Here is a 24,122-nt window from a genome sequence, read left to right as displayed (position 1 = left end):
GGTCTAGTGTGGTCTCCTTGATAGAAGAGATTACGGCGGCACCCGGTGCCCATCCGTGTGGCAAATGCACTCTTCTCTTTTCCTGCCCACTTGGACTACCACAAGCAATTTGCCTTTACCTGGCGACAGTATACCACTGCCACCCAGCCCAAGATGTGAGTAACTCTGCAGTTTTGTGGGCTTTTTGTTTTTAAGATTTTCTTTTTAAGCAATCTCTACACCCACCGCGGAGCTTGAATTTACAACCCCAAGATCAAGAGATCAAGAGTTGCACATTCTACTGAGTCAGGCACCCCAATAAGTCTGAAAATTTGCTCAACCTAATCCTCAAGACCTTGACCACCCACCCCAGGACATCTTGATGGTCCACTTCACTGATGTCATGTTGCTTATCTCGGAGAACTGGAAGGGGCAGTAATCCAGGTGTAAAACATTGATGCTTGCTTGGGGAGATAAATCCTAGGGAAAAACTGGCCACCCAGCAAAGTTCCCGGGGCGGGGGGTTGGCATACTTACTGCCACCCCCCACCCCCAGCCAAGTGAAACAAATTGCACTTGCCCCTCAAACTACCCTCACTGCCCCATTGTGCACAGAGCATGGTAGGGAGGCAGGCCTCTTCAAATCTTGGCGAAAGCACTTTCGTTTGGGTATTGTTACCCAAATGCATTTACTGGATAGCCCTCAAATCTACTACGCTCAGGTGGGGCCTTGAGCAAGAGAAGATTCTCTAGGAGATCCAGGCTCACATTGTATATAGCAGACCCCAAGGCATATTTGGAACTTGAGGTAAAACTCAGAAGAGCCCCTGGTGTCTTTGAGGCCATCAGGTTAACTATCAGAGTTCTATTAGAGATCAGGCATTCTTCCGAGGGACACCATGTAACTGCAGTCTGGACCAGGCAGGATATGATAACTTCCCTATGCACCTGATGACACTCTATGATCCATTAGATATAGGTACAGATGGGATTGGGCTTGATTTAACCTGAAGGTACCAGTAAGCTGCCTATCGGTGCCTATACCAGGAAGATGGGTGAAAAATAAAAACACCGAAGCTTGGTTTACAGGTGCTTCTGCATGACATACTGGCATCAGCAGGGAATGTTAAGGAATTACAGCCCCATGCAGGACCCTAAAGGACAGCTGCAGCCCAAGGGAAATAAGCAGCCCAAAGACAGAGCTTCAAGTATGATACACTCTTCTCTGGTGAAGACAGATCGCTTGTGTCTGGATCCTGGTGCAGAAGGGCAGGGACTTAGCAAGAAGGAAACCGGATTTCCTGACACAGGCCAGGTCCCATGTGACAGGTTTCCACTGCAGGGGACCAGATGGTCCACTTCTTACCACAACAAAGCCCAAGGCTTGTCAACCCATGGCACAGTTGTCAACCCATGGCCCACAGTGTGCACCCATCAGCTCTCACCTCAGAAGTCACACTGAGCACCTGAAATCAAGAACTGCACTGTCCTGTGCCTGGGCTCATTGCCAGGGAAAACATTAATCAGCCTGAGAAGGGAGGCCATTGCCGTCAGGGGTGCAAGGCCCTGATGGGAGCTGGGTACAAGGCGATATAACCACTGGCCCTCTGCTTATACCTCTGTACCTGCTTCCTCACCTAAATGTTGAGGGGTGGCTCATATTCCCTAAAAGGTTTTCACGTCTTAGGTGTTTCCAGATCGTCTCAGCAACATGGGAGCTGGGGAGAGAAACTAGGATTCTGTTCATTTTCCTCTGGTGGTAACTGGGCAAGTTCAGGTGAACGGTGACAAAGGGGCACCAGCTCTGGCTCCGAGAAACATGAGGACTTGTGTCTGAATAGGGGCCATAAATCTGTATGTTCACTTATTCCACCTTGTGAACTTCAATTACAAGTATTTCTGGTACCTGTAGGGTTTGGTCCAAGTGCTTGATAAGCCATATTGATCTTGTAAAGGTCAACCAGTACCAATCTGGGGCATGGTCCAAGGAAGCTGGCAGTGCCAGGGTGCATGTGAGCCACTGAGGCCATGGGTAGAAAGAGCCACCAGAAGAAATGGGGTCTCCTCCTTGTCTTGTGTCTTGGGCACACCAGACCCTAGCCGCAAATCGCAGGGTCAGGCAGAAGCAGGTCTTTGGCTAGTGGTTAGCTTGTTTCTCAGGTACTGGGTGATACTTGATAATCTGGTTGGAGTCCTAACGCTCTAGATCAGGAGCTGACAAATTTCTTCTGTAAAAACCCATGTATAAAATATTTTAGACTTTGCAAGTCAAATGTCGCTGTTGCAACTACCCATTTCTGCCACTGTAGTGTGAAAGTAGTCAGTGAACGAGTGTAGCCACGATCCAATAAAATTTATTTACAAAAACAGGCAGCGGGCCAAGTTGGGCCCAAGGACTGTAATTTCCCAACCAGTCTTTGATGACACTTAGTAGACGACCTGGCTGCCTGAGGGGACTATGATCCATTCTGCTTCTGTGAGATGGAAACCTCTAAGGTCTGGTGCTTTGCAGAGTTGTACATGGGTGCAGAACAGGGCAATGTGTATGGGAGTTTCTGACCAAGTGGTGGGTGCAGAGGCCAGAATGTGAGGGCCACACCAGAATAGGCTGAACTTCCTTCTTCGTAAGAAACATCAACTGGTTTATTCCAGATCAGGCCCAACCCTCCTACCCCATACACACATGGTCCCTGGGTAGGCATTGTCCTTACTGGGCCCTTAAGAGCCCTTGTGCTGTGGCCTGACCACCAGGCCCTCTCTGGTGATGGCCCAGTTGTAGCTCTTCGGGGAGTCCAATGCTTCTTCCACCCGTGCCTCCAGGTTCTCTCGGGTGATGAAATTTTTTGCCTCCTCCTATTGTGAGAGAGAAGGCCAGCTGAATGGAAGTCTCCAGCACATGCCTGCTGCCTGCTGACCTTTTGCCCACTAAGGGAGAGGCTCCAGCTCTCTTTGGATGGATGCTTGGAGCCTAGGACCTCTGTAGAGGAGGATCCCACTACAGCTACGATCCTGCGGACCTTCCAGTGGAAAAATATCAGGCAGCCTTACCACGTTCGTCTTTCTCAGATAAGAAATCGCACCAGTTGTGACAACCTCTGGACCTGCTAGGTGGAATCAGTTCCTCAATGTTGCCTCAATGTCCTTCTTAATCTCTCTCAAACTTGTCCTTCTCCTTCTGTTACTTTAATTCAGACCCCGTCCTTTGTTGCTGGATCACTCCTAACTGGTCTGCTTTTAAGCCTCATACCTGATATCCTAGTCTAGAACATAACTTCAACGACTTTATCGCCTGTAAGGCAAAATACGAATTCCTTGTGGAACCGGGGGTCCCTCCCAGATGCAGGCTTACCATCACCCAGGTACTTGAACACTTTCCAATGTCAACTCTTACTTCTGCGCCTGCCAGGCACTCTCCTCGCACGCCAAATCCTCACCTACTTGCTAACTCTCAAGACTCAAGGCTGTTCACTCTCTCTTTGCACGCAGCCAGTGCCCCATTTCGCGGCGCCTAGGACTCCGAGTGCGGCCCAGGCGGAGTTCCTGGCCTCTAGCCCCAGCCCCTGGAGACACGGCCCACCTGCAGCTGCAACGCTTCCTGCTCCTTGAGCTGCGCCCAGGCTTGTGCCTCTCGGGCCCGCCGGGCCTTCTCCTCCGCCTGCCGCTGCTCCTGCTCCCGCGCTTCCTGCCGCAGCCTCGCTAACCTGGGGTGGAGGGCAACAGGCAGAGACTCAGTGCGGCTGGATCTCCCCCGCGCCAGCCAGCGGCCCGCCCCGCCTCCCGGCCCACTCACCGCAGCTCGTGCAGCCGCTGGTTCTCGGCCTGGTTCCAGGCCATCAGGTCGCGGTGCTCAGTGGCTTCCTGCAGAGCCTTGCGCTCTGCCAGGACCCCGGCCCGGGCCTCGTGCATCTTCTTCCGCACCTCTGACACGAACTCAAGCCTGGGCAGAGACGCGCCAAAGTCGGCACCCTCTACGCCCGCCCGGACACACCGCCCACGGCGCCGACGCCCGCCTCCCCTTAAGTCGTACACACCTGAGGGCGCGCACCGTCTGGCGGTACTGTCGGTAACGCTCCGTCAGCACGAAGAACTCTACAGGATCCACCGCAGGCGGGGTTGTCACGCGCCCGAGCTTGGATTTGGCCGGCGGGTCATGGCGGGTCTTGCGGCCGCGAACCGGCTGCAGCGACAGGGCCCAAGGCCCGCACGGGGGTCTCGCCCCCAGGACCCTCAGCGCGCGCAGCATGGCCCAGGATGCCCCGCGTCCGGCGCGCCGCACGGCATCACGGGGCCCGGAAGCGGGCGCGGGGCACCACGGGACTCGTAGTCCGCGGCTCCGCCTCCCACCTCCTGGAGCCGGGTCGAGGGGAGCGCACCTGCCAACATCTGCATCTACCCCTCAACGTCTGCGTCCACCCCCGGCCCGCTGGCTCTGGCTTCGCCCTTCCTGCGAGGCCTGCCATGACCCGCCCCGTGTCCCTCCCGCCGGCGGGCCCGGCCCGCGTCCCTCCAGCCCCCGCGCGGGGTAGGGTCTCAGCGCGGGTGGGCAAGGGAGGGGACGACTGAGAGAACTCGAGGCAGTAGCTTCAGGGAGTTCACATCGTTATTGGAGGGCTGCAGGGCGCGGCGCTCTAGGTTCGGTCTGCGCGGGGAGGAAGCGGGCATTTTAGCAGATGCCCTGGCAGCCCAGCTGCGACCTTGCCCGCCCCCTCTCCTCCAGACCTGTCCCCGCGGAGCTGGACGTGGCCTTCTGGCGGACGCGCCTCGGCTGCTAGAGGACCCAGCGTGGGCGCTCTGTAGCTCCTTGGGTGTTGCCCACCCTTAACCTGGTATGTAAAAGCCTGAGCTCACACCGACTTAAACTCGGTGATAAGTTTTTGCCTTATGGGAATTTAACCACTTTCTCCTTCAGTTAGCGCCCTCCTGGTGCACTTTAAAATAAATTTGCAAAATAGTAGTAATCCATCTCTGCACTCGGTCTTCTGCAATCACCAAGTCATTGCTAGTGCAGTGACCACCTGGTTCTGGGGCCCCTTCTGTTAGTGTGAGTTCACACTCCTCATCTCTTCCCACTGGGAGACACACTGGGTTCTCCTGATGATGAGAAAGAAGCCTAGAGGATCCCACTACAGCTATGGTCTTACTTATGGAGGTTTTAAGCACAATTGTCTCCTCCTACTCCACTAATGACTTCTAATCTTTTACTTTAACATAAGTATCTTATCATAAATTGTTCCAAGAATTCTGGGAAATAGGAAGAATAGCAGATGGCATCTGCCTGTGTGCCTGAGGGTGCTTTGGCAGGGAGCGTCTCTGTGTTTTCTCATTACCCCCTCTTCTGTCCACATAGCCCAGGTCCTTGGCCATAATGGCCCCTGGTGGCCAATGCCTGGGCCTCTCTCTGTACTTACCAGCAGTGTCTGCACCAGGCGCTGCTTCCTGTAGAGGGACCACCAGCCAGTGGTTCTGGCCTCCCAGGGCACACTGTTCTAAGGGGAGCCAGGGCATCGCTTGGGAGGTTATGAGCAGCCTTGTCTGGTCTGCTTGCTGCAGTGCCCAGGACCCTTCCTCAGAAGGGAGCGAAGGCTGTGGCCTGCCCACTACCCCATCCCAGGCTCACGGTAGGTGAAGGAGCTCCACCCAGCACCTTCTTCCTCCCACTCAGGCTGGGGAGACCCTTAACCTACCTGGGAACCTTGGGACATGCTGTGGGTGCTGGGCTGAGCTGGAAGCCCGCTTTCCTCTGGGGTACCAGCCCTGGGACCAGTGCTGAGCCTTCGAGCGTCTAGGGTGGGCAGTCAGCAGCAGCAGTAGCAGAAGGCCTAGCCTGCAGCCGGCCATGACAGGGCTGCTCCCACGGATAGTGGACAGCACTCAAGAAGGCGGATACTTCCATCCACACCTCCTTCCTTTTCTTCCAGGGTCCCCTTGGACAGCTGGCGCTTCAGGGGCAGCTTTAGTGGTTCCTAATGCCCTTCCCTCTTCTGCCACTGCTCCTCATCCCAGGAGTCCAGGGATCTGGACCCCGGAGGCTCCTGGCAGCTAGCCTTCCCCAGACACCACCCCCCCCCCCCTCCCCAGGGCATAGAGGATTCCAGCCTTGCCAGCTGAGGGCCCTTCCTGGTCAGTCAGGCCTACCCCTCCTCCTGTCAGGGATTCCAGAAGTAGAAGGTTGGAAAAAGTAACAGAGACTCAGGTCAGGGGAGCCCTCCAAGAGACAGGCAGCAGTGTAGGGGCACTGGGGGCACCTGGTGCACAGCACCCTGCCTTTTCTCTGTGGTTTGCCATCTCTCTTCCATGGCAGTTGGGGATGTGGAATGGATGTGTGGTGGTGACAGGGGCAAGTGCTTTTACCCCTCGTCCCTCCCACACTAGAGGCAGCAGGCATAGAAACAGTGTTGGGGAGAGAAAGGGAAAGGGTTCTTTTTGGGACATGATTCATGGGTAAGAGGGACTTGGGAGGGAGAAGAGGAACAGAGTGCCATACACCCAGGACAGACTGCCATCCAGGAGTCCCAGCCCTTGGGGGAAAGCAGCCTCTTCACTCACGGAGGGAAAGCTGTGGACGAGGTGGCTCCTTGAGGTAGCTCCTCCAGGTGACAGTGGGACCCCCAGCCAGCCAGCTCTGGGATTTATGGTGACTCCTCCCCCTGCTCCTGGTCCAGACTCCAGTGACGTCTCAATGAAGGGAGGGGGAGTAGCCTGCCACCCAACAACACTCTTCCCTTCCCAGTGCATGTTCCTAGCCACTGGCCCTGGGGTCACCAGACAGATTGCTCCTGCTCCCTGTCTTCCCAGGGATCTGAGGTGGTAGGACTGCTCCAGCCGGGCCACGCCCTTAAGAATCCTCCTCCCACTTCCCGGGCTGCATCCTCAGGCTCCTGCCCTTAGGCCTACAAAGCCCTCAGTCTTCCCTGACCCGAAAAGGAAATTGTGGCCCGGAGGCGGCAATGGCTGGGGACCCGTGTCCCACGCAGTTGGCAGCCAGAGTGGGGAGCCAGCAACCTGTGGAGAGGTCTGGGGGAGGCCATGGGGACCTAAGGGCTTGTTTGCTCAACTGTAAAAGGGGGTGGATGGAATGAACCTCATCCACACACCCGAGCACCAGGGCTGGGTCGCTCTAGATGGAGGTAGTTTTGGGTGGGGCTTCTCTCTCCTCCCTGCAGGCCCATGAGAGGGGCTCAGCTAAGGGGGCAGTGCAGCATCTGTGGGCCTATGAGCAGGGGGTAGGAATAATCTTGCCTCCCAAGGTTCCAAGCCTTCCCCATCCTGTGCTCAACCCAAGACTATTCATGGAGTTTGGCACAGCTCACCTAGACACTTGAAACATGCCCCTGCCTCTCATTCTGCGTCAGCTCAACTTTCCACCACGGACCAGCTATTAGCTTTCCACCAGCTATTCGCCTGGAGCGGGGGCGGCGGGCAGAGGCCTGTTTACAGGGTTAATAGGCAATTTCCGCATTTGGGCTGAACAGCGAACGCAAGGGCCAGGGTCAGGCTTGATGGCGTGGTGGCCAGTCATTAGGAGAGCAGATGTGTCAAATCCGGAGGCAAAGATGGGGGAGGGGATGGCATAACAGGCACCAGTTATTCATGGGCGCCTGGACTTCAGCTTCCCATGCAGGAAGGCACACATCAATTTCCAAACAATGTGTGGATTGTATGTTCAGTGAAATTGTTTTGGAAAATACTTTGTTCCTATATGTGTTGGTTAACCAAGTAATTTTTAGGAAAAACATTTGTTTTATGGTTTAGTGAAAATGATTCCTTTGAGTTCAGTAAACTAGCTTAGTTCTGGTTTGGGTTTACAGAATGTTTTATTCAAAGTCCCTTGTGTTTATTTTAAAAGAGGAATGGGGTGCCTTTAGTTTGTGGTTTTTCCTAAAACATCCAAACCAGAACTAAGCTTCCCAAAGGATGCTCTTGTTCCTTTCTTTCTGGCCACATACATAGCTTTTCAGGAACGTTTGCTGTCCTCTTCCAGACTGTAGACTCTGGAATTGATCCTCATATCCCTCTCAGCAGGACACAGAAAGCCATGTGTTCACCGCTGAGCAACTAATGCTCGGTCCTGAGGATAGGACTTCATTCCAGTCTGGGAACTGCTTGTAGCCGGCTGGGAAAGCAGAGGCATAGAGCAGTGTGCTCGGGTGCTGCTGGAGCACAGAGGGGCACAAAGCCTTGAGCAGATGGTCTGGATGAAGGATGACAGAGTTAGCTGGAGTCCGCACACAGGGCAGCAGTGGTGCTCCAATATAAGGAACAAAATGGAGAAGAGTCAACACAGGAACTGCTGGCAGGTCTGGATCTGTGGGCTAGGGGTGGAGGGAGGGAGGCACAGAGAATGCTGGAAGGCTGGAGGAAGGGACCGAAGACTCTGGAGAGACAGGGTGAACCCCTGGGCATTGGGAGTGTGAGACAGGTGCCGTGGGTCACCGCGTGCAGTCACGTGGCAGGAAGCCGACCTGGAGCTCAGGGTTGGAGAAGAGCTAAGGGGGCATAACCTACAGACCACAGGAATGGCCAGTCTTTGAAGAAGGAGAAAGGAGGAGCAGTGGCTCCAGAGTGAGGATAAAGTCAGAAGGCAGGAACTGGTGGACAGAGAGTGGATCCCCGGAAATTGGAAAGAAAGAAATCTGTGGGGATGAACTATGGAAGAGGTGAGAGGGAGTCTATCATAAAGGCAGAAGACTTTAGGCCTGGGGGAAGTGGTGTTTGTTTGTTTTTTAAATTTTTTAAATGTTTGTTTATTTTTGAGAGAGGGAGAGAGAGTGCGCAAGTCAGGGAGGGGCAGCGAGAGGGGAATAGAGGATCCAAATCAGGCTCTGCTGTCCGTATGGAGCCTGATGTAGGTGCTTGGGCCCACGAACCAGGAGATCATGACCTGAGCTGAAGTCAGACACTTAACTGACTGAGCCACTCAGGCACACCGCCCCCCCCCCCCTTTTTTTTTTAAATCAAAGACTTGTACATTTGGTGGTGGTCAGAGGGGTGTTGAAGGGAACTGAACGCCCAGGAGGGTGCTGACTTGATGAAGTGAGGTCTGAGCACGGTGGGCACTGGATGCCTCACCCTCCCCCTTCTGAGAAATCTGCACTGGCTCACGCTCCCTGGGGCATAGCTAACTAGCTGGGAGATGGGCAATGGATGAAGCAATCACCCTTGCCATTCTCACACGACTGTGTGGTGTGAGCCCTGATACACTTCCCTTTAGCCTCGACTAGTTCCCATTGGGTTTATGTCTCTTGCAACCATGCAAGGCCTGCTTGAAGATGTCTGTTAAGCAACCAGTGGTATTTAAAATACTGGCCTAGCCACCAAGCAAATCAGCGTGGACTCCAGCAGAAAGCTGCCAGCCCACACTGGTGAGCTGGTAGAGATACTCAGTCCTTCTGTAAAAACCCTTGTAAGCACTGGTGTGTAAGCTGCTCAACGCCAGCCCGAGCAACAGGAGGTAGGCAGCCTGGTGGGAGGTAGCGAGGCAGCACAGGCATGAGAAGGGCTCTCCTATAAGTTGGCTATGTAGCTTGTTGACCCCAGCCTGCTCTTCTCCATCTGCCAGGAGGTAGCCTGCAAAAAATCAGGGTCTCCTTCCCAAACATGGCACCTCTCCTCAGAAATCCTTCATATTCTGTCTTTGCTTAACTTACTTATGCTTCTTTGAAAACCACTGAGTTTTTAATTTATTGCCCCTTGGAGTTCCTTAGTTCTTACAGAAGGACCGAGTACTTCTGACACATACTCACCTCACAGAAACTTCCAGAGGTTGTCTGTCATGGTGCCCCTGCCTCCCGAGGATATCCTGAATATGTGGTGAACTTGGCTTCCATCTTGGAGCCAACCCATCTGTTCACCTGGGCTCTGAGGCCTTCTGTAATGTGGCTCTGTATGACTTTGCCTCCTTTTGCTCATCCAAATTCCCAGCATCCCTTGGGTAGCTCAAGTCCCATCTCCGCCAAAAAGCACACCAGCAATGACCTGAGTGAGCCTCCACGGCCCAGAATGGAGTGCCACTTCTCACTCCTGACAGCCTGAGTAGCCCAGGGCCTATCCCTGCTTCTTGAAAAAGGCCCCACAGGCCACAAGACTCTCTCAGCCTCGCACTGAGGCTGTCGCAGCTATGGCAACCAGTTTACGCTCCTGTTCCCATCAGGAGCTGCTCATGAGGATGAGAGGCAATGAAGAGACCCACCCTCCCAGCTGTGCCAACCAAAGACTACGTTTCCTAGCAATTCTATTGTCCTATGGTACAGCCTAGGACTAAGTTTTAGCCAATGGGGTATGAGTGCAAATGGAAAGAAGGCTGTAGGAAGCTTCATGTCCTTAGAAATGAGGTTGCTTGCTCTCCATCTTCTTTCTGCTTCTCCATGGGAGAAGACGGTGATCCAGCTTCAGCCACAAGGACACGAATAACATCCTAAAGGGACACTGGGACCACAAGATGGGAGGACACTAGGTCTCTGGACTGGGCACACCGTTACATGAGAAATAAATGAAACACCCACCTTATTTAAGACACAAAAGTTAGACGCTTTTGTGTAATACGTCAGGCTTGATACCGAGTTGGGATCGAAGACTCCCATCACCCTGGCCTCTGGGTCTGAGGCACTTCTCATAAAAAAGTCCAAATATGAAATGAAGTGAAATTTTGTTAAATTAAATGAAAGCTATTTAACCCAGTAAGTGTGGATATAAAGGCTTATCCTGGAGAAAGCAACACAATCCAGAGTTTTATAGCACAATCCAGATTGGCAGTACTTAGCCAGCTACCTCCTCTCTCTTCCATGCCCCGTGCTAGGGAAACAGTGGGGACCCTGGCCATGTTCCCAGGGAGCGAGGCTGGCTGGGATCACCGCACCAAAGACGTGCTGAGAATGAGACATGGGTCCTGGCAACTAGCTAAGAGCTGGAGAGGCTGCGCGGGTCCGAAAGGAGTCGTCGAGAAGACTATGGCTTCTGAGACCAGCTGAGACAGCACACTGAGAGCAGGGCCAGGAGTGGCCTGGGAGAGCCCTGGCCCTGGTACAGCTGCCCCACCCCAGACAAAGGGAGACGCTTCCTTAGGGAGTCAAAGCTTTTATTACCTGATAATCCCTAGTGTGGTGCCAGAGATACCGCTCTGGTCCCCTTACTCCCCACAGTGGGTTGTGAGTGGTGGGGGAGGGGGTAGAGAGGGGAGGGATTATTTACAGAACAGGGGGGGTGGGGGTAGGCACCAGGACAACCAGTTTCCTCAAGAGCTCTGAGAACTTTGTGCTTATTTTCTTAGTTGACACTGAGCTACCTGGAATGAGTTTTGTGTTTCTTCTTCAGGAAAAGATGTCTAAACCAAAGAATAATACAGCCCAATTTCCAGGCAGAGGATTTCACGATATCAATCCAAACATCACACTATTTAATTCCCCAATAAAACATTGGAAAAAGGACTATCAGTGCTAACACATTTACATATAAAATCTCCACCTAATAGGTAATAGAAGCCTATGTACCAATTTCTAAAACAGTTATAAGATATATACACAATTTTGGGTATATTAACAAAACAGAATATTACAAAATATTAAAGGCAATTTTCCTGTCCACCGGGTCTCATCGCCTCTTACTTGAAGTTGGCATAGTCTGAAAATGCGTCAATATATTCCTGCACCACCTTGTAGCAGAACTCATACTGTTCCTGGAGAGCACAAGGAGGGAAAAGCCAGGGTTACTGACAAGAACAAGGTACCTGCAGTTCCTGACAAACCTATTTTACAAAAAATGGAAAACCGAGAGGAAATGAACGTTCTTGGACTTGCACCTGAGCCCTGACCTGCCTGTACTCTCCTTCTGGGTTGAGTACAGCTAATTTCCTCTGGATGGAGGTGAGCTGAGAGGAAGATGTCGTCCTAGGCCTACAGTGGTCAGACGTGAGTGTGCTGGGCTGGCAAACCACGCAAGCAGGGAGACGGCTCTGTGGGGCCCACACCTCACCATGGTAGCCAAGCTGCAGGCGCCCTGGCTCTCAAAGCCTCACCAACTCCCCAAACTCTTAAAATGTATTTTTCTTCCCCTTCAGACATGTCTCTCGGAGGTTCAGGGACCCTTTTGGATGTTTATCCCCATACTCGGTGGTTACTGATCACCGAGACGGTCAGGAGCCTGAACCAAAGAAAGGAAGCACTCCTGAGACTTCCCACGCCAGGACCCATGGAGCCCCGTGGGGCACCCAGCCACCCCCTCTAGCCTTCACAGAGTCCGCTTGGTTCTCTTACTGGTGGCAGGGCTGTGCCCCTCTGCTCTCAATGCCCGCAAGGCTCATTCTGTATGGGGCACCTTGGGGGAGGAGGGGCTGCTTGGAAAAGCCTCCCCCTGAGATGGCCCCGACAAAGAAGGGCTCTAGATGGGGCGGTGGTGTGGGCAGCATACCAGTGTCTGGACCATGTGTGGCCTCTGTAGCCGCAGGCTCTTGACGGTCTGGAAGACGTCCAAAATCCCCTCTGCTTTCACCCGTTCCAGGACTGTGCTTAGGGCACAGAAGGTCCCCGTCCGTCCTGCCCCTGCGCTGTAATAGAGCAGATGCACTTACCACATCTGTTACAGCCCACTGTGCTGATAAGGTGAAGACAGCGGCAACGAGCACATAAAGGCCGAGGGTAATGGTGACAGCTCCTGGGAAGGGCTGTCATCTAATGGAGCTGCTGGGGTGGGTTGGGGCAGGAGGCCCATTTGCTCCTCTCCAAGTAAGCCACATGCCCAGTCTGCTCTGAGGAGGAAGTGGCACCCCAGCTGTCCTTCCTGCACGGCCCACTTTGCCTGCTGAGGGACTTGCCCACAGGACAGCGAAGAACCTCACACATACCCCCCTCCTACCCAGCACTGAGCCTTCACTGTCTACCTGCAAATGTGCCTGAGTTGCCCTGACCCGCTGCTCACTCATGTTGGGATTCTAGTCTTGTCTTTCCTCTCCTGAGAAACCCTGCCCCTCTGCGCTGGGGTGTGTGTGTTGATTCTTTTCCGTGTCTCTCATTTGCTTCCTAAGTCCCAGGAATCCAGGCTCTGACCATGATATTATCTGCCCTGTTCAATGTCATCAGTTGCTTCAGCAGACCTTTCCTGAGTGCCTGCTGTGTGGCAGGGGCTGTGGAGGGGAGCAGTATCCCCAGACAATATGATATGCAGTGTGGGAAGGAAAAAGAGGAACAGGAGTTCTAGGCAGGGTGGTTGGGGAAGGTTCTCTAGTAGGAGGTCACATGAGCAGAGACCTGAAGAAGGCGAGGGCCAAGGCCCAGTAGCTGTCTGGGAGAGGAGTATCTTAGGCACAAGGCAGGATGTCCAGGTGTGGAAGCTGTGTAGCTGGATCTGATGGATGGACGGACGGACAAAAGGAAGGAGCGTGGTCGGGGCGAGGTGAGAGCCCTCAGATCATGTTGGGATTCTAAGTGATGTGGCCTGACTGAAGTTTTAAAAGGGTCTCTCAGGCTGCTGTGTTGAGAACAGGTAGGAAGGTGGGACAGGGAAATCAGCGAGGCCAGTATAAGTACTGGGAAGAAGGGGTGGTGGCTTAGAGAGATGCTGGTGGAGGGAGTGAGAAATACTTGATTCTGAAACTGCTTTCCATGTAGAGCCAGGCCGAACATGAGATGTGCATGGGTGAGGAAATAAGGAGAACAGTATGGCTCCAAAGCTTCTCATAGGAGTTAGCTGGGGGATGGAGATGCCACTTACTGACGTGGGGGAAGGCTGTGTGAATAGAAGGCTTAGAAAGAAAGACCAGAAGTTCTTATCTGAACCCTTTAAACTGAAGATGCCCAAGTGGAAATGTTGAGTAGGTAACTAGACATATAAATCTGGAGTTTAGGGGAGAGGGTGAACCAGTGATAATGACATGTGGGAGTTGGGATGAAAGCCAGGTGACAAGATGGGCTCACAGGAGGTCCAAGGACGAGGCCCTGGACCATGGATGAGGAGGAATCAGTCAATGAGGACACAAACCAGGACAGAAGTGTTGCTGAAAGCATTCCACAGAGAAGTGAGTGGTCAACTGTGTTTGATGCTGATGAAGGTCAAGGGTAATGAGACAGAATGATCTCTGGACTCAGCAACGTGGACGTCACAGGTAGCCCCCACTGGGGCAGCTGCAATGGAATGTGGGAGGAAAGGGGTTAACTGGAATGGGACAGAGAGAGAGAATGAGGAGAGAGGACCTGGGGCGTTAGTCTGGACAAATCTTTTGAGAAGCTTTACTATTAAGGAAAACAGAGGGCTACCTGGAAGGAAATTAGAGCTAAGAGTTTTGTTTCTTTTAAAAAAAATTAAAAAAAAAATTTTTTTTTCAATGTTTTTTATTTATTTTTGGAACAGAGCGAGACAGAGCATGAACGGGGGAGGGGCAGAGAGAGAGGGAGACACAGAATCGGAAACAGGCTCCAGGCTCTGAGCCATCAGCCCAGAGCCCGACGCGGGGCTCGAACCCACGGACCGTGAGATCGTGACCTGGCTGAAGTCGGACGCTTAACCGACTGCGCCACCCAGGCGCCCCTCTTTTTAAAAATTTTTTTAATGTTTATTTATTTCTGAGACAGAGAAAGACAGAGCATGAGTGGGGGAGGGGCAGAGAGAGAGGGAGACATAGAATCAGAAGCAGGTTCCAGGCTCTAGGCTCTCAGCACAAAGCCCGACGCAGGGCTCGAACTCACAAACCGTGAGATCATGACCTGAGCTGAAGTCGGTCGCTCAACCGAATGAGCCACCCAGGTGCCCTGAGGTAAGAGTTTTTAAAATATTAAGATGGGAGAAATTATAGCACATCTATATGAAGATGGTAGTTATCCAGACAGTTATTCAGAGGAAAACCTGATGATGTAGGATACTGAAGTCAAGTCCTGAGGAGACAAAAGCGGATCGAACTGATATCCAAGTGGAGGGTGTGTGTGGCAGACAGGCCTCACCATGGCCCCCACGATCCCCCACGATATCTTCTGTTGTTCATGCCCTCGTGTGATCTCCTCCCCTTGGGTGTGGGCAGGACATGTGCTGTGCTTCTAACCAACAGATTTACAGCAAGCGTGATGGGATGTATATAACTACACGCATATGATGTTACGCGGGATCATAATGCCTGTTTTGCAAGGAGACACTCTCTTTTTTGCTGGTTTAGAAGAAGCCAGCCGCCACACTGGGAAGGTCCATGTGGCATGGAATTTCAAACAACAGAGGCCCTCAGTACAGCCGCCTATAAGGAACTGAATGCTACTAACAACCAGGTGAGCTCAGAAATGGATCCTTCCCAATCGAGCATCAGATGGGACCGCAGCCCCAGCCAAAACCTTGCCTGCAGTCTTGTGAGACCCTGAAGCGCAGGACTCGCCTAAGATGTGCTCAGACTCCTGACCACAGAGACTGTAAGCTAAATGTGTGTTGTTTTAAGGTGCGGAGATTAGCAATAGATGGTTAATGTAATGGGCTACAGAGAGAGCTCAGACAACTCATCCACTGGACAGGAGGGATGCAGGGTCCACAGCACCACGGCAGGTGGATTGGCAGCTGTGGTGGTGGGAGCCTGTGGGAGTTCGGATTGCTTCTCTTTTCTTCGTCAAACAGAAATCACCGTCCTCTCTTAAGCGTGAGGACAGAAGAGGCAGTGGTGGTTTTAGGTTTGAGAGGAGGTGTGAAATAGTCATACAGGACAAAGTCTGGCAAGCTTTTCTATCAAGGGCCAGATAGAATACATCATAGGTTTTGCTGAGAAAAGACAAAATCAAGATGTAACAGCGCAACTCTGACTTCTTATGTGCTGAGCAGCAGTGTGAGGGGAGGAGAGCACCACGTATGGTCTCAACTCTTTTGCTGGAGCACCAGAGCAGCCAGTACAGAAACAAATGGGCACAGCTGTGTTCCAATAAAACCTTATATGGGGGCACTGAAATCTGAATTTCAAGCAATCTTCAGGTCATAAAATAGTCTTCTGAGTAAAAAAATCTTTAAAAAATTTATTCATTTGTTTTTGAGAGAGACAGAGCACGAATGAACGAGGGGCAGAGAGAGAGGGAGAAGGACTGTAGAGCCCCAAGTGGGGCTCGAGCTTCAGCTGAAGTTGGGGCTTGAACTCACGGACTGTGAGATCATGACCTGAGTCGAAGTCGAATGCTTAACTGACTGAGCCACCCAGGCGCCTCTAGTCTTCTTTTGATTTAAAAACAAAAAAACCAAAAAGGCAAAAAAACATTTAAAAATGTAAAAATAGTTCTTAGCTTGCAGACCCATATAAAACTAGGTGGCAGGCCAGATATGGCAGTGGGTCCTAGTAGGTCCAGCTCTGGTCTAGAAGAGTGGAAGGTGCGGAAGGACAGCAAGGCAGCGCTAAGGGCCCACCATGAGACCAGCGGTCAGGATCATAAAATGAGGCCTGTAACCCAGTGCTTTTCTTCAGCCACACTCAGCTGCACGGTGCAGACGCAGGGTAGCTAGAGAATTTGGAGTTTGCCAAGAGAGGGTGACCAAGGGAGAGAAAAAAGTGTAGGGAAAGAAGTGTTTATCTGGGCAGGCCAAGAAATCCTTTTCCCTTAACATTTTTATTTACTATTTTCTAATTTAATTTTCTAATTTAATTTTTCTAATTTAATTTAATTCTAATTTTAAGTAATCTCGAAACCCAACGTGGGGCTCAAACGCACAACCCTGAGGATCAAGAGCTGCATGTTCCACCAACCGAGCCAGCCAGGCGCCCCTCCAAGGAATCCTTTTAATTTTGCCAATCCAATGGATAAAAAGCCACGCTGCACTATTTTCATCCTTATTTCTCAGAATATTACTAGTAAAGTTTAGCATCTTTTCATGTTTACCATCCGTCTGTAGTAGCTGCTGCACTTGGCCACTTCTTCCTTAAGATTTCTTTCTTTTCTTCGCTTTTTTCTTTTCCTTTCTTCTCTTTTCTTTCTTCCTCTTTTCCTCTCCCTTTCCTTTACCTCTTTCTTTCTTTCCTTTCTTCCCTTTCTCCTTCCTTCCTTCCTCCCTCCCTCCCCTCCTTCCTTCCTTATTTTGAGAGAGAGAGAACAAGTGGGAGAGGGGCAAAGAGAGAGGGAGAGACAGAATCCCAACCAGGCTCCACAGTGTTAGTGCAGAACCTGATGTGGGGCTCAAACTCACGATGCATGAGATCATGACCTGACAAAAAATCAATAGTTGGATCCTTAACCAACTCAGCCACCTAGGCGCCCCTTTATTTTTACTTTTTTTTTTTTAAGTTTATTTTGAGAGAGTGTGTGCACATGCAAATGCAAGGGCAGGAGGGGCAAAGACACAGAGTGAGAGAGAATGTGAATGGGGGAGGGGCAGAGAGACAGGGACAGAGAGAATCCCAAGGGACTCAGGGCTCGTTCTCATGATCTTGAGATCATGACCTGAGCTATGCTTATCTGCCTGAGCTGCCTAGGTGTCCCCTTCCTTAAGATATTTTTAAGTGATCTCTACACCCCACGTAGTGCTCGAACTCAGGACCCTGAGGTCAAGAGTCTCATGCTCTACCCACGGAATCAGCCAGGTGCCCCCCAACAGAAACCTACGTTCTTTCCCTATCTCTCATTTGCCTTGCTCACAAAACAATAAGTCTAGAGGACTAACCCATGCCCAGTATATAAGCAGACTCCTCATTAATCTTTGCAGCTCTGTAGCATGAGATACATCAGAGCTTATGGAATCAGTCCCCTATTAATGTTTAGATAATTTACAACCTTCCTGAAGCACATTCACTGGATATATTCCTAGGAGTTCCTTTGCTCATTTTTCTATTTTTAAAACTAATTGGCAGGGATTTATACTCTAGTTTTCCTTCTCTTTTAAGTTTTTTTTTTTTCTTCCTAATTATAAAAGCAATACAAACTCATGGTACATTTTTTTTTTTAATAAAATGCAATCAAACATGCCCCAAACAATTCACCTTCACCACCCCCGCCTCAAATGAGTCCCCTTACCATCTTCTGTCAGTGACACCAACTACTATCAGTAACCCCGTTTCACACTTGGGATGTATCCTACACCCTGGACTCCTCTTCTCTTTCACAAGTATGTTTTTAGCTTTGTTCATTTTTCTTCAAACTGTTTGAAAATAGTTGCCCTTTTCTCTTTTCCTGTGTTTCCTTTTTTTTATTAAAAAAAATTTTTTTTAATGTTTTTATTTATTTTTGAGACAGAGAGAGACAGAGCATGAGCAGGGGAGGGGCAGAGAGAGAGGGAGACACAGAATCCGAAGCAGGCTCCAGGCTCTGAGTTGTCAGCATAGAGCCCGACATGGGGCTCGAACCTACAGACCGTGAGATCATGACCCGAGCTGAAGTCAGATGCTTAACTGACTGAGCCACCCAGGTGCCCCTCTTTTCCTCTGTTTCTTTTTTTTTTTTTAATTTTTTTTTCCAACGTTTTTTATTTATTTTTTTGGGACAGAGAGAGACAGAGCATGAATGGGGGAGGGGCAGAGAGAGAGGGGAGACACAGAATCGGAAACAGGCTCCAGGCTCTGAGCCATCAGCCCAGAGCCTGACGCGGGGGGGCTCGAACTCACAGACCGCGAGATCGTGACCTGGCTGAAGTCGGACGCTTAACCGACTGCGCCACCCAGGCGCCCCTCTTTTCCTCTGTTTCTTAAGGAGGCCAGACCCTCACCCCCACATTGTCCAACTGGTCTCTCCACTGTCAGTCTCCCCTGTTGCTCTCCTGTATCCCATCATGGTCTCAAATGCTCCTCCTGCCCAATATCTTAATGTCACCGATTCCCTAGCACTTAATGTGAAGTTCAAACACCAAGACGCTCTTATCATCTGGCCCCGTGCTGGTCGTCAAACTTGACTGCCACATGCTCACCAGGATGCTCACGGTCGCCTTCCCTGCCTACCTCTCGTCACTTTCTCTGCCCCTCAGAGGGCTGGGGAGAGTGGTACCTGCAGTGCACAGTGATGGGGTGGTTCCCTGACTGCTGCTGCTGCTTCTGCACGGCTGCGATGATGCTGATCATGCCCTTTCCGTCGCTGGGGATGCCCACTTCGGGCCAGCCATGGAAGTGGAACTGCCGGATCTGCCGGCTCTTGTTCTCCTTTGGAAGAAGGGGGATCAGAGATGCAGGGCACCGTGGCTCTCCTCGTGGGAGGAGGCGCACCCACCGGCCACCTTACCCTGGTGTTGGTGACTAGGAGGTCTCGGACGGTGTAGCTCTCACATTCTTCCTCCTTCTTCAGCTCTACTGTGATGTCTCCATAGGACACTACTCCATCCGAGGGCCAGTACTGGGCACATTTCTCCTGGAGAGACAAATGGGAGAGGTGAGGCATCTGGGATATGATGTATGGCAGAGGCAGGGCTGCCTTCTGAGCTGCCTGGTCCCTTCTTAGCCAGCTCTTACTGGACACACTTCATCTCCAAGGTACCAAAACATCAGTGCCATTACATTACTTAATATCACTCCAATTAACTTCTGATCCTCACTAGGACATCTATAACTGACCCTTGAACAACACGGGTTTGAGCTGCATGGGCCCATTCATATACAGACTCTTCTGGATAAATACAGTACAGTACAAATGTATTTTCTCTTCCTTACAATTTTTTTAATGCCATTTTCTTTTCTCTCTAGTTTATTATGAGAATAAGTATAGAATATGTAAAACATACAAAATATGTGCTAACGGTTTATGTTACCGATAAGTCTTCAGGTCAGCAGTAGGCTAGCTATTCATTACATTTTTTTGTTTTGTTTGTTTTTTACTTTTTTTTTTTTGAGGGCAAAGGGAGAGGCAGAGGGAATCTTTTTTTTTTTTTTTTTTTTTAATGTTTTTATTTTATTTTTGAGACAGAGAGAGAGAGAGCATGAGCAGGGGAGGGGCAGAGAGAGAGGGAAACACAGAATCCGAAGCAGGTTCCAGGCTCTGAGCTGTCAGCACAGAGCCTGACGCGGGACTCAAACTCACGGACTGTGAGATCATGACCTGAGCTGAAGTCGGGACACTTAACCGACTGAGTCACCAGGAGCCCCTATTCATTACCATTTTTGATGAGTCAAACGCTATAGACAGGTTTTTTTTTCTCAAAAAATTTTTAAGTTTACTTATTTTGAGAGACAGAGCAGAGGAGGGGCAGAGAGAGAGGGAGAGAGAGAATCCCAGGCAGGCTCTGTGCTGTCAGTGCAGAGTCCGATGTGGGGCCCAAACTCATTAACTATGAGATCGTGACCCGAGCCAAAGCCAAGAGTCAGACGCTTAATCGACTGAACCACCCAGATGCCCCGGCACAGATTTTTTTTTTTAAATTGAAGTACAGTTGACACACAGTGTTAATTTCAGGTATGTGACACAGTAATTTGGCACATCTATCCATTATACTGTGCTCACCCAAGCATAGCTACCATCTGTCACCATATAATGCTATTATGATACCACTGACTATATTCCATATGCTATAGCTTCCATCCCTGGGATATACAGATTTTTTTTTTTAAATGTTTATTTTTGAGAGAGAGCAAGTGAGCAGAGGAGGGGCAGAGAGAGAGGGAGACACAGAATCCGAAGCAGGCTCCAGGCTCTGAGCTGTCAGCACAGAGCCCAATGCGGGGCTCGAACCCACAGACTATGAGATCATGACCTGAGCGGAAGTTAGATGCTTAACTGACTGAGCCACCCAGGTGCCCCTACAGATTTCTGACTGCACAAAGTGGGAACAGGGTGCTAGGGGTTGAACAACAACTCCCATGTTGTTCACGAGTCAAATGTAAATTTAAAAACTTAATTCCCTTACTGGACATAATCCCTTAACGTTTCGGTGTTACTTACAGTCTAATTTGCAATATATTACGGTATCTCTGAAGAGCTCTGACCATCACCTCAGCTGCATCCAACACTCAATGGCAGGGTGGAGAGAAATGTCTTTGCTCCAATGCCTCCCCATCCCTTGTTCCCTTGGGGTGTTTCCACATCTTACAGATGTTTACATATGTCAGACTGCTAAGCCAGAGAAACTGACCCCAGTGACATTCCCATCCAGCCATGGTGCTTCAGACAGCACAGGCCACAGCACCCTTTCATCCCCTTCCTCTTTTTTTTTTTTTTTTAATGTGTATTTATTTTAAAGAGAGAGAGAGAGACAGAGAGCGAGCAGGGGAAGATAGAGAGAGAGAGGGAGACACAGAATCGCAAGCAGGCTCCAGGCTCTGAGCTGTCAGCACAGAGCCCGACGTGGGCTCATTCATGAGATCATGACCTGAGTGGAAGTCAGATACTCAACCGAGCCACACTGGCACCCCATCATCCCTTCCCTCTTTATCTTGTTTTTGTTCTTTTTTGAGAGAAAGAGACAGACTGGGGGAGAGAGAGGGAGAATCGTAAGCAGGCTCCATGCTCAGCACGAAGTCTGACACGGGGCTTGATCCTACAACCCTTGGACCATGACCTCAACCAGTCGGCTCAACTGACTGAGGCACCCAGGAGCCCCTCTTCTTTATCTTTTGATCCTGCAATGGCACCCGCACTGCTGTCCTTGCTAGTGAGCAGGAGATGGTTTATGGCCTGTCTTGCTGGCATCTGGCTCAATTTCCTCCACAGCTCCTTGTGGGCAGCGACTGCCACTTTTCATCTTTGTCTCCCCGGCACCTTGCACACTGCCTGCATGTGGTAGGCTCTCAGTATCTGGTAAATGAATTTGTTCAATGCTTGCAGAATGGGTCAGGCTATAAATACATAAATAAAACAATATAGTTATACTGTCCATTTCTTCAGAGCATTTCGGTGAAGATCTCGGACACTTCACTACTGGCAATTTTAAAATCCTCAACCACAAATGTATTTTACATTCACTGGGAAAATTATGAGAAGTAGAAAAATAAAAATCACCAATAGTCTCTCAGTCCGAATAAACTAATCATTAGAAGTCCATTTTAGTGACTCTTCTTGCTTTTCATATGTGTAATCATTCATTACCCACTTTATAAATGATGTTGAGCTCATTCTAAAACACAGAATTATTAAAGTGGTGGATCACAGCAATGTCATAGACTAGGGCTTTTCCACGATGTGCCCACTGGGGGCCCTGGGGATGCCTTGGGGGTTGGGGCCCTGGGACCTCTTCTCAAGAAAAACAGCTTAGGGGCGCCTGGGTGGCGCAGTCGGTTAAGCGTCCGACTTCAGCCAGGTCACGATCTCGCGGTCCGTGAGTTCGAGCCCCGCGTCAGGCTCTGGGCTGATGGCTCAGAGCCTAGAGCCTGTTTCCGATTCTGTGTCTCCCTCTCTCTCAGCCCCTCCCCCGTTCATGCTCTGTCTCTCTCTGTCCCAAAAATAAACGTTGAAAAAAAAAAATTAAAAAAAAAAAGAAAAACAGCTTAAAAAATTCTAATTAAGGCTCTTAAACAAGAGATTATGTTGGTTTTTAGGGCATTAGTGAGTGGAATGAGTTTTGTTGCCATAGTTCCCTCCCAACACTGCCTTTACACAGCTTACCAGCTACGAGTGAAGACTGGAACTTTAAAACCATTACCAGTGCTAAGATCCAAATGGGCTTGAGAGAAACGAAGTGTATGAGCTAGAATCACAGTATGACTAGAAAAAGAAATAGTACGGACCCACAGTTGATGGCTTTCAGGTATTTGAGACCTCAGTGGTGAGGCACAACAGAGAAGAAAAGGAGCAAACTGGAAGGAGGCCTCCAGGGATACAGAGTTAGGGAACTAAGTTTTGAGGGAGAAGGCTCTGGAATACACAAGAACAGCTCCAGTTTAGAAATCTCCTGGGGTGACTTTTCTCTGGGCCAAAGGAGAGGAACCCCCTTCCTTAAGCAGGCAGAATGGGGACCTGAGGAATCCAGAACAGGGGCCAGCAGCCGTACCTACTGATGCCCAGGGCTACAAAGGCCTTGGGATCCTGCTGAGGAGGGAGATGTGAGCTGGAGACCAGGCCTGTGCAGAACACAAAGCAAGGGCAAAGGTGGGACCCCCCCTCGCAGGGAGTAGGCTGTGACCCATCTCAGAAGCCATGCTCCACTCAGCAGCTAGAGGGCAGAAGGGAACGAGGGAAAATGGAAACTGTATTTAAAATGAGCAAGGGAAACTGTGAGGAAGAACAATGTAATTCAAGTCTTGGGACTGGATATCAATATGAAAGGTTCCTAAATTTTGTATGCATAAGTAAATTTCCCCTCAAGATCTCAGGAAGCCCCAAATGGACTTTAAGCAGTGACCACAGTTAGGTTTATGTTTTCAAAATGATCTCCGGCTGCCATGTGAGGTGACTAAAAGTGGGTGGAATGGAAGCAGGTAGACGGGCTGCCAGGCTACTTCAGTGGTGCAGGTGAGGGGACGGTGGTTTCTAGGACAGGTCAGTAGTTACACTAGAGAGAAGCAGATATGGTCAGCACAGGTCAGACCTCACCGGTGTGAGGAGTGAGGAAAGGGGAGCGATGAAGGGAACTCCTAGACTTCTCCCTGAACAACCGGGTGGAAGGCGGCACCACCTACTGAGATGGCAAGACGGGTGGACTAGTATGGGGGAAGGAGGAAATCAAGTTTCATCTGGGCCAGGTGGAGTTCGAGATCCTCAACGGAGAGCCATGTGAAGATATCGGGTGGGTACGTGGATACACAAGTGGGAAGAGGGGGCTGGGTTAGAGACACAGATTTGGGGAACTCTGGCGTATAGACAGCATCTCAAGCCACAGGACTAGATGAGGTCCTCAAAAGACAGTGTGTTAAGACAAACTACAGAGGGTTAAGGCCTGAGTCGAGGACACCTCAATGATTAAAAGGTCATGCAGAGGAGGAGGTGGTCACAAAGAAAATGAAAGGAACTGCTGGGCCAGTGAGGGGGTGATATTATAGAATTCAAAGGAAGAAAGTGTTTTGAGGAGGCGGGAGGTGTTGAGTGTTCAGATGCTGCAATAAAAGGACCAGAGAGACAAGAGAGAAGGAAGGCCTTTGGAAGGGCAAGAAGGCAGTCACCAGTGATCCTGACCGAGAAGGAACAGGATGAGGACAGAAGTGGAAGGGAGGAAGCCAACTCCTCAAAGGAGCTGTGCTGGGAAGGAAGGGATACAGAGAGACGGGGGGCAGAGGGAAGGAACTGTGGGACACGAGAGAGATTTTCATCTTGTAAAGACAGGAAGTGCAACAGCGCGAAGGCTGGTTGGCGTAATTGGGTCGG

General features: G+C 50.6%; 3 protein-coding genes across 9 annotated transcripts in view; all 3 read right to left on the bottom strand.

Annotated features, from left to right (window-relative positions):
• Positions 1–2,317: 2,317 nt before the first annotated feature.
• On the bottom strand, positions 2,318–4,270 carry MRPS26 (mitochondrial ribosomal protein S26). The gene is made up of 4 exons (XM_047854559.1): positions 4,011–4,270; positions 3,770–3,916; positions 3,557–3,680; positions 2,318–2,832 (listed from the first exon to the last, which is right to left on the bottom strand). Exons 1-4 carry the CDS (start codon positions 4,220–4,222, stop codon positions 2,698–2,700), a joined length of 618 nt encoding a protein of 205 aa, XP_047710515.1. The 5' UTR covers positions 4,223–4,270; the 3' UTR covers positions 2,318–2,697.
• Positions 4,271–4,589: 319 nt separating this feature from the next.
• On the bottom strand, positions 4,590–6,659 carry LOC125163023 (progonadoliberin-2). The gene is given in 4 exon segments (XM_047854561.1): positions 4,590–5,467; positions 5,470–5,544; positions 5,664–5,824; positions 6,526–6,659. Coding segments are annotated over 3 exon segments (519 nt in total). The 5' UTR covers positions 5,818–5,824; positions 6,526–6,659; the 3' UTR covers positions 4,590–5,177.
• Positions 6,660–11,340: 4,681 nt separating this feature from the next.
• The window catches only part of PTPRA (protein tyrosine phosphatase receptor type A), a 161,221-nt gene continuing 148,439 nt past the window's right edge, over positions 11,341–24,122 (bottom strand). For all 7 annotated transcript variants that reach the window (XM_047851907.1, XM_047851905.1, XM_047851906.1 and 4 more), the window contains 4 exons: positions 19,119–19,244; positions 18,888–19,039; positions 12,382–12,517; positions 11,341–11,650 (listed from right to left, as the gene is read on the bottom strand). In XM_047851907.1, the coding sequence (XP_047707863.1) occupies positions 11,576–11,650; positions 12,382–12,517; positions 18,888–19,039; positions 19,119–19,244 (489 nt within the window). In that variant the 3' untranslated portion in view covers positions 11,341–11,575. The remainder of the gene's footprint in view (positions 11,651–12,381; positions 12,518–18,887; positions 19,040–19,118; positions 19,245–24,122) is intronic.

The sequence above is a fragment of the Prionailurus viverrinus genome, chromosome A3, assembly GCF_022837055.1.
Source record: "Prionailurus viverrinus isolate Anna chromosome A3, UM_Priviv_1.0, whole genome shotgun sequence".
Classification (NCBI taxonomy): domain Eukaryota; kingdom Metazoa; phylum Chordata; class Mammalia; order Carnivora; family Felidae; genus Prionailurus; species Prionailurus viverrinus.
Note: the sequence above shows the minus strand (reverse complement) of the source record. Positions and strands in the feature narration are given on the sequence as shown.